Genomic DNA, 10,691 nt, shown 5'->3' on the forward strand with positions numbered 1-10,691 from the left:
AACAGCTGCCCCTTCCTTTTCCGCCAATTTACTGAGCAGCTCACCAAGAAATTGTAAAATGCATACTGTACTTATATGCGTTTGATTTGAATTTTAAAAAATCAAATAAATTTCTCCTTTTTCAACATGCGCATTATTGTTTCAACTGCCATATGTCTACTTTTGGGCAGCATTTGGCAGAGTGCTTCAATTCTTCTCTGTTTTCGTATAAACTTTTTGTTGAGTCTTGTTATTGTTATTTATCTTATTGTTATTTTTACTATTTTGGTAGATTAAAATGCCAATGGAGTACCGTGAAAATAAAGGCTTGGATTCTGAAGAATACTCCAGTGATGAATGCACTAATTTAAGGGAAGCACCTAAGGATGAATGCACTAATTTAAAGGAAACCACTAACAACAAATGCACTGCATCAGAGGAAATCACTGGTGATCATGTTGCAGCTTCAACGAAAACTACTAATGATAATTGTACTGATTCAATGGAAGTCACTAATAACAAAATTGCCAATTTAGTGAAAACCACTAACGAAAAATGCACTATTTCTGAGGAAACCACTGATGACCAACTGACTGTTTCAGAGAAAAACACTAACGATAAATGCACTATTTCTAAAGAAACCACTGATCCCAAATTGGCTGCTTCAGAGAAAACCACTAACAAGGAAGGCACTATTTCTGAGGAAACCACTGATGACAAACTGACTGTTTCAGAGAAACCCACAAACGAGAAAGGCAGTATTTGCAAAGAAACTACTGACACCAAACAGGCTGCTTCAGAGAAAACCACTAACGGGGAATGCACTATTTCTAAGGAAACCACTGATGACAAACTAACTGCTTCAAAGAAGACAGCTACTGACAAACTTGCTGCTTCTGGGGAAACCACTAACCACAGTCTCACTACTTCAGAGGAAACCACTAACGAAAAGTGTGCTATTTCTACGGAAACCACTGATAACAAACTGACAACTTCAAAGAAAACCGCAAACGAGGAATGCACTATTTCTAAGGAAACCACTGATGACAAACTAACTGCTTCAAAGAAAACAGCTACTGACAAACTTGCTGCTTCAGAGGAAACCACTAACAACAGTTTCGCTACTTCAGAGGAAACCACTAACGAAAAGTGCGCTATTTCTACGGAAACCACTGATGACAAACTGACTACTTCAGAGAAAACCGCAAGCGAGGAATGCACTATTTCGAAGGAAACCACTAATGACAAGCTGACTGCTTCAGAAAAAATGACTGGTGACAAACTTGCTGCTTCAGAGGAAACCACTAACGAAAAGTGCGCTATTTCTACGGAAACCACTGATGACAAACTGACTACTTCAGAGAAAACCGCAAACGAGGAATGCACTATTTCTAAGGAAACCACTAATGACAAGCTGACTGCTTCAGAAAAAATGACTACAGACAAACTTGCTGCTTCAGAGGAAACCACTAACGACAAATGCATTGACTCAAAGGAAACCACTAAAGGCAGCCCTACTACTTCAGAGGAAACCACTAATGTCAGAGGCATGGATTCATAGGAAGCTGCTAATGATAAGTGCGACAGTTCAGAGAAAACTACTAACGGCAAATGCACCGATTTAGTGCCGGGGCTTCCACTTTTTAATTCACGATTTCACTTTTTGAAGCCCCCAAAAGTTTTTTGTAAAAAAAGAAATCATTCCAAGAAATGGTGTTCTACAAAAAAAAGTTATGAAGCACTTCTTACATAATGTGAGGCCGCTAGTTTCAAAACCGGATACTTGCAAAAAATTCGATTTTCTTTTCTTTTTTTTTTTTTTTTGTTAATCTTGTAGAGAATCATAAGGCCTATTTGCCTGCTCAAAATTAGGTTCAAAAACCGCTTCTTTCCCCCTTGAAATTGGGCGGGAAGGTCTGTCTCGGTTTCAAAACCGGACTTTTTACAAGTTGAGCGTTTGTCCGCTCCTACAAGTATCCGGTTTTGAAACTAGGGGCCTCATGTGTCATAGCTTCTTGAAAGAGTTTATTACTTTTCATATGAGAAAAATGAATAACCAAAATCAATTTTGAGCCGTGAGCTGAATCGCACAGGCAGAATCTATTTCAGAAAATCTTTCAGACAGTACTAAAACTGCTATCCAGCAAAAAAAACCAGCTGATGTGTGCATCACATGACTTCCTTTTACTCCAATTTAGTGTCATTTTCTCATGATTGTCAGTTTTAATGTGATTCAATAGTTTACTCTCAAAATATCACCAACAGTGGCCAAATTAAAACCAGATTTAAAAAATGAATAAAGAATCGCCAAATTTGTCGCTAAGTTGGCGACCGAAAGACGGGCGTATATCGCCAAGTGTACGCCATATTATAACACCGCTTCAGTTTACATCGAAATTGACAATGATTTCCCCACAAAAAGGGACAAAAGACCCCCCTTAGGAACATCCGAATGCAACCAAAAGGGGAGGTGCACAACTAGACCCCACTAGGAGACTAAGTACCAAATTTCAACTTTCTAGGACATTCCGTTCTTGAGTTATGCGACATACATACACACATAGGCATACATACGTACATACAGACGTCATGAGAAAACTCGTTGTAATTAACTCGAGGATCGTCAAAATGGATATTTCGGGTGTCTGTATGTTCCTAGGCATATATCCACGTGTGGTCGGGTTGAAAAAAACCCTCAACATTCATTTGGGGGTGAGCAAAATGGAAATCAAGGCCAATTTTTCAGTGAAAATGTTTTTGCGAATACAATACTTCCTTTTTTGTAAAAGGAAGTAAAAAGTTTTCCCAAAAAAAAAAAGGATTCTTACTAAAATGATTTCAGTGTTTGAAAACATTTACATGTATGAAAGTTTCTTCCATGAAGTTGATTAAAAATTAGCACAAAATTTCAATTTACAGATTGTTTCTAGCTATATACCTAAAAATTGCAACTACAGGCGTGGTGTCTTAATCTCACTTTACTCTGACACACTCCACTTTGATTCTGGCGAGTCAGCTCACTACTAGGTAACAAAACAATAATCCCTGGGTACAGATGTGATATACCCCCCCCCCCCCATTTGGCGACATCCGATTTTTTGCACAAAATTGAAATATTTTTCTCGCCAATGAGGCGATAATTTTTTAAGCATGGCATCCTTGGTGAAACTAACCTGTGTTTGGCAACACGAAGGCAATCTTGTTCAAACTTGTTTACTTGGGTTGTTTACATGGTTTCACTCAGGAGAGATACTGTTGTTTCGTGTAATATACCTTACAGGAAAGCTTATTTTGTGTTAGTTTAAACTCAGTAGTTGTGTTTTGAAGTAAAAACTTTAGAAAATGCCAGTTTCTTCAAACTTGAGCGTTAATTAAAAGTTAACTCCAACGTGGTGTGTATCTGTAACGTGCCATTGTCATATGATGTATTGTTTTAGACTGAGTGTGAATATTTATACCATATAAAAAGGTAAGTTCTTTATTTTAGAATTCAAAAAAAAAACTCTCACTTCCGAAATTCTTTGTTTTTACAAATCCTTGAGGGGTTCTTGTAGTTTTTATTTTTACTGTATGTAAATTAATTTTACAAAAATAGTACGGTTATTTTGTTCTAAAAGTTCATTCTTATCGATGCCACGAATTATTTAGACATTCTATGAACGTGCCTCCTTTAGGTACTGAACTTCTGAAAATAAGTTGACTCCAGCATTTTATAAAAATATAAAATATAATAGGTATTTTGAAAGCATGTCTGGATAGCAAATAAATGTATGGTATTTTGTATTGTTTATGTTTAGGATGCTTCTGTTGAGACATTTTTACTTTTCATACATCATACATTTGAGTAACTAAGCGCTTTCTTGGCTGAAATAGTTATTGATTTTGGGGATGTTTTCCGCTTTAAACATCGCAATTTGAATCGCTTTGCTCTTTTTTAGCAGAGTATGAGAAAAGTTTTTGTTCGATGAAATGCATGTTGGAAAATAGCTTTTATTTCTATTGGTACATATTTCATTGGTGAGCTGTTATAGTAATTGGTCAATTTAAGCATTTTAAATACTTTCTAGTAATTGTTCTTTGTGTACAAAAACTTTCTAGTTTCTGGTATTTTTGAAGCGTATATTCGTGATGTTTTTTGTTGTTGTTTTATGGTTGTTTTTATATATATTGTGTTCTGAAGTGCTTTGATCATGTTTTTTATCTGATTTTTTCCTGTTGGCGCTAAAAAAGCATCGCTAAGAACGATGTATGACATATGTCCTCATACATCGTTTTCTTGGCGCCAACAAGAAAAAGTCGCCAAGGGTGGGGTATATCACATCAGTTCCAATCCCTGTTCACTCGGAAAGTTGGTGAAAATGGTGTGTGAAACACCTCCTAAAGCTCCGACTTCAACATGTAAATTATGCAAACGTTGTTTACCGCCTTAAATTAATTAAATATAAATATGCCGTGTATTACTTGGGTAGTACTGTTTTCTTAGTTTATGAAATACAAATATGTTTTATGTGTATTTTTCTATATTAATCTAACTTTGAATCTTCTTGTTGAAAATTAAACATGGATGATGGTATACTCTGGCATAAGACCATCCAGCAGAATGTGTCTAAACCAATAAGCTCATTATTTTGCAGGAATCCTTTTAGTATACAGTTGAAGACCATTATAATGCACACCTTGGGACCAGAGCTTTTGCGTTATACAGATTTTGGCGTCATATAGGTCATTTCACAAATTTTGAAAGTAATATTCAGAATATATATATATATATATTAGCACTTCAGAATTAGTTCTATCTGCAATGGGTATCAAAACACTTATTATACAACTAAACATTCACAAATATGCTTTACATTTAAAAGAAAATGAATAATCCTGCACTTCTGCCAGCTTCATAGTTTGCATAACAGCTGCATTTTCAAGAGCCATCTGGTATTTTCTCTTTACTGTGAATATTAATTTTCATTTAAAAGCTTTGAATTAAACTGGAAAGATGAAAAACTGCTTAAAAATTTAATTTTCCTAACCATTTTTATGTTGGCAAAGCAGAACAAAGGGATTTTTAAAACTTAAATACCTATTGTTTACTTCTGAAAAGTTGTGCGTTATACAGGTCGGCGTTATAAAGGTATTCAACTGTAATCACTAGAAAGTCGCCCGTCAAGGTATGACAGGTGAAAATTGCTTCTACATTTGCACGAAGCCACTGCCTGTCTGGTGATAGTTTGATAGTTGAAGTGGTAACCCTAACTCCAGTGGATGAACCCTAAACTCCGGTAGGTAGCGTTCATTGTCGACCATTCTTTCGTTTCTTCATTCCCCTGAAATGACAGTCTTACCACTAAAAGTTAAGTGACCGGATCGAGTTCAGCCTTGTCGCAATAAAGTCTTTCAATTCACGTTAAACATTCTTCTTCATCAGCACAACACAAGGCATATTTTAAGGAAATTTGACTGTGTGGGCAACTCTAACTTCGTCGGATAGGGGGTGGAATTGTAAATGTGCAGTTTATGTTCCACAAAACTCTGTTGACATGTTACGTGCTGCCATCTATGAGTTTTGGAGTGCGAGACATCGTTGTTTAATAGTTTGATTTATTTAAAAAACTTTCGCTTGGAACGGTTAGGGATCACCCTTTCATTTTTTATTAAAAAAAAGCGTGATCCCTAACAGAAATATAAAAAATCTATAAAAGCGCATAACCGATGGAAAAATTTAGGAAAATGTAGGTGGGCAATTTTATTTGACTATAGGGCCAATTTTATTTGACTGTGTGGGCAATTGCCTAAAAAAAACCCATTAAAATATGCTCTGGCACAACAGCCTGGTGCAGGCCAAGGCTTTCTCCGTCTGCTTCCTCCAGGCGGTATGACACATTGCCAGGTTTCCCCACCTGTTCGCTCCCAAAATTTCTAGGTCCTTCTCAACACTATCCAGCCCATAGACTAATAATAGGAGTAGACTGAGCTTTCCCAGACTTGCTGATGAAAAATTTGGTTCATGGATACATCATGTGACTAGTGGGAGGCTTGGCAAAAACTTTGGCGGCATGGTTGCTAGATGGCAGGATTATCTATAGTTTGGCACTCGACGTGTATTTTAAGAAGTAATGTGTTTTCATTATAATTTTTTTCCAGGTGCAGAGGTTAAACTTTTTCTTGTAGTTATGCATAATTTGACATTAGTAATTAGTTTTTGATCACAATTTTCAGTAACTTTTATTTCATTTGGAACTGCTACGTCAGCGTTGGCGTGAACGTCATGGCGTAAACGTTTTGCGTTAACGCAAAAATATACTAATCGGGTATCTTAAATTAAAATTGTAGGTAAAAATCTTACCGATTGCCGATTCATTTTGTGTGCTTGCATCTTTAATTGCTTAGAGAATTATTGAAATTGACTAAAGAAAATGCACAATACAATCTAAACGAAAAACTCACTATATTAACAAACTATTTACAACTTAGAATAACAAATTTACAAATCGGACTCCATAAAAGATCATTCTTCCGTATTCCATCAATTCTATTTATTTTATTTCTCGCTGGCGTTGATCGTCTGCTACGATCAACGCCCGCTGTTGCTAGGATATCCACCAGTCACATGGTTTGGTTTATGAGCAGCAAAAGGGTTGCCATAGCTGAGTCTATTCTTATTATTAGTCTATGATCCAGCCACCTTGTTGCTGTTCTTCCCCTTCTCCTTGTATCCTCAATCTTCGATAAAGTTAGCTTTTTAACCGGGTCCAGATCTGCACGCCTAAGTAAGTGCCCCAGCCATCTGATCCCCAGCCATCTGATTCTGTTGGCTATGTTAAACATTACCAAAACATATTATCAAATGATCATGCCGTGCCGCGATCATTGGCTGTTATATATATGAGGAGTTACTGTCCAACCACGGATTGCATGGAATATTCAAATGTCCATTTAAGACAAATCTATGTGAATAAGGGGGAAAAGTAAAAATTTGATGCGCGTATTCTGCTCATCTGAATGAGACTCTGCTGCTGCAAAAGCCGACATCGGTAAAAAATTATAGATTTGTCCATTTCTGGCTGTAAAACGGATGTTTGTCTTTCCATACGATCCGTGGTCAGACAGTAGACTTGTCTTAACTGGACATTTGCCAATTCCATATCAACCGTGGGCAGACAGTATGGTATCTTGTTTTATTCATTTCTAAGTACAAAGTTTTGATTGTTTTCACAAAAACATCTCTTTAGAGATGAACTAAACATGCATCAATAGGTAGCAAAAGGTTGATTTCTTTATTTTCTCTCATGTTAAATCAAATCTCTCAAAACCATTGTCTTACGGCACGACCTTGAGGGTCACGGATTTGGAAAAATTCTAGCTATAGGTCCATTTCCACTAGGTATGAGCGCAGGTAAATCGGTCTGACTGCATAGGCCCTAGTTTGGCTGCAACGAGGGCCCAAAGTTGCTAGTTTAGCCCTAGAAATGCAATGGCGTTTCCATTGGAATTTCAGACTTCGACACTGTGTTCGATCTCCCGATACCTTTGGCATCTTTTGTTAGTAAATTGAGTCATGGCCCCACTGAATGCGCTGGCGCTTACCAGGCCTTGACAATTTTTGACTTTCTTGTGTTAAACCGGGGCAACTATTTCTGCACTTGAACATGGCCACACTAGATGGAAAAACTTCAGAACTTCATATTTGCCCATTCTGACCGCAAGGAGGCGCCACAAGCCACGGTTGCATCCACCAATCAAAGACAAGTTTCAAAGCTTGTTTATTTTAATTAATAAATGGAACATGTAACAAACATCAATATTTCGCAAGATGCTCAGAAATATACCGTAAAAACCAATTCGAATCGAATTAGTAAAGTTATTTAGCTGAGTATTTAATGCGTAAATGGTGGATCTAAAGTTGGTTAGGCAATTTCTTTTAATTTAATTTTACATGTTCATTTATAGCTTGTGTATCATTTGATGGATTATTTTACGCTTAATGGAGAGACATAATTATTCAGAGGATTATTTTTTATTTTAATGAACTTTTAGATCTTGTTTCTAGGGCTTATCGCTTCGCTTACAAGTCTTTGAAAAAGACAAAATAGTTTATGGTATCGCCAAATAAATACTTCATATGTAACTTGAAATAGTCCCCGACAATAAATAAAATTGAAACTAATCGCCAGATTAAAAAATGCTTCGCTACGTACCTATCACGGAAAATTACCCCCCCCCCCCCCACCCCACACTATTTTTATTTTAAAAAATGCTAGATATTTAGAGCTGCTCCTAATGCTATACTATTAGAACAAGATTACAAAAATTTGTAAGCAGATCTTAGATTCCTGCGGATACTTGACGGTCTACTGTGCGTGTGTATTTTATTTTTCCAACAGAAAATTCATATCCTAATTTTCGCCAAACTTGGCGATCAAATTTCCTGCAAAGTTTCTAGTTCAAAGCTCCTTTCTCGTTCATGCTTAAAGTGTAGAAAATAGTTTTTTATGACGAATTCAATGTTTACAGGATTTTACATCGCTAAATATTTTAATTTTCTTAAAAGTACAGTAAATTTGCGATACTTCGAAGTCCGATAAATCGAATATTACTATAACTCGAAATTTTTATCAAGTCTTGACAACTTAGTCTTTAATTCCATTCTAATTATTCTGAATAACTCGAAGTTAACTTCCTTCAACTCGAAGTTTTTTCCAAGATTACTCGAAATTATTTCGAAAGAACGAAAAAAAGAAAAAGAAAAAAAAAGAAGTGACTATGGGAGAATAATTATTTCACCTTCACTTGCAATCCGAATTTGAAACGAATGAAGATGTGCACATTTCCTGAAGTAGAATCAGCTCTATTCAAGCGGTTCCAGCATGCTTTTGATTTTTTTCTATCAATACATTTGATTAAACTGTGCATATTGTGCTAAAAAACTTAAGTTCTGTAATTTTGTCTGTTATATGTACATATTAATTAAAGTATTCGATGGTTTTTAATATTAAAATATCAAAAACCAAAACTATCGTTAAGTCAAACTTTCGATAAGTCGAAGATTTCCGTCGGTCTTTTTACATTCGAGCTATCGCAAATCGAATGTATGTTTAAAAATATCATAGAAATGGCAAGTAAAAAAAAATCATATCATTGTTTTGCTTTTGCAAAGACAAAATAAATTTTGTACGGAACTCTCCCCTGCTAGGATTTTACAAAATATCAACAGTGTTGATATTTTGTAAAATAATCTGTTTCCCATTTTTTTTAAAAAATTAGTTTCACAAATTCTTGTGTAGATATTTGAGGAGTTTCTTTCCCTATTGCATGTATTTGTTAAATGTTAAAAATAAATTAAAAAAAATAATAATTTGAATTTTGGCTGCTTGATGAGTTCGAATTAAGTTATTCACGATCATGAATTGCGATAGGATCCTACTCGTTGGGTTTCTTGTTTCTACAAATGGAATGAAATGGAAATGACCAAGAAATTTGCACCCGTCATAATATGACTGTTGATTTTTTAGAATAGGTAATACGAGGCCGTAAGAAAGATAAATATTTTATGGCCGAATCTGACCTTTATCATAAAAATTATTTACTGCGTGAACACTTTATAACAATTGAAAAATATATTGAAGTAATAGCGCCTGGGATGCTATAGGTAAGGTGGGAGCCTGGGGGTGGGGATAGAACCTGAGCTAAAGTGAACGCTCTCCGGTCTGTGCGCCTTCCGATGTGTGTGTATACACCCAAACCTGTTTTTGTGCGGACTTTTTTTTGTGTAGTTTATAAAAATTATTTATAAAACGAGCGAAAATTATTTATCAAACGAGTGCTTGGTAGTATCATCAAGGGTCGACAGGGGCATCCGATGGGAAGTCACTGTGACTTTCCAAAAATTTCTTAATTCGGGAAATTTTTCGGGAGTCGGCAAAATTATCATCGCTTGGTTTATTTTGATTTCGTTTAAATATAATATTTTGGGTATTTTCTACGTGAGACTTTTTTTTATGCAGTCCCTATCCACCGCATAAAAAAATATTTTTTAACTCAGTTGCGAAAACTTTTTAAAGCTACTGGTGAAGTTTCAAGCATTTTTTTTTACACGATTTTTTTATGCGGTCCCTATTCACCGCATAAAAAGAGGATTGGGTGTATATATATACATTTTTTTAATGCTCAAAGCGTGTGAAGCAACAGGGTCGTTTCCGAAATTTTAAGGGTTTTTTTTTTTTTTTTTTTTTAATAACATTTTTAAAATCATAGGATCTGATCATTTTTTAAAATAACTTAACTAAGTTTAATATTTAAAAAAAATGCATTAATCGGTGCGCTTTCATTGTTTACGCTTCTGCCGATGACATCACAAATGATGAAATGCCATTCACTGATGCCACTCACAGAGCACAATATTCAATTAGTTTCTTTACTCACAAGTGTTGGCAACTATATGATTGATAGTAAGCGTAGAGTGCAATATGTAATTCGCTTCTTGATCATCATAACGTAGAAACGCGGTAGACAGATGCGCCAAAGTACATCATTTGTGACGTCATAAAGACCACGCCTTATTTTCAAAATCGGACATTTAAAAAAATTAATTAAAAACTAAGCTTTGGGAAAATGAAAGTTTTTTCTAGCTCCATGTTATTTTTATTTATTTTTTGATTATGCTATGAATTTCCTTTTATAAGAAAAAAAATCTGCACTTTTTCGAAATAGCTCTTGTG

At 35.5% G+C, this 10,691-nt stretch overlaps 1 protein-coding gene across 1 annotated transcript; it reads left to right on the forward strand.

Annotated features, from left to right (window-relative positions):
* Positions 1–481: 481 nt before the first annotated feature.
* LOC129232448 (putative surface cell antigen sca2) lies at positions 482–1,540 on the forward strand. The gene has a single exon (XM_054866593.1). The coding sequence runs from the start codon at positions 482–484 to the stop codon at positions 1,538–1,540; it is 1,059 nt and encodes a 352-aa protein (XP_054722568.1).
* The last annotated feature ends 9,151 nt before the right edge of the window (positions 1,541–10,691 follow it).

The sequence above is a fragment of the Uloborus diversus genome, unplaced genomic scaffold (assembly GCF_026930045.1).
Source record: "Uloborus diversus isolate 005 unplaced genomic scaffold, Udiv.v.3.1 scaffold_12, whole genome shotgun sequence".
In the NCBI taxonomy this organism is placed as follows: Eukaryota; Metazoa; Arthropoda; class Arachnida; order Araneae; family Uloboridae; genus Uloborus; species Uloborus diversus.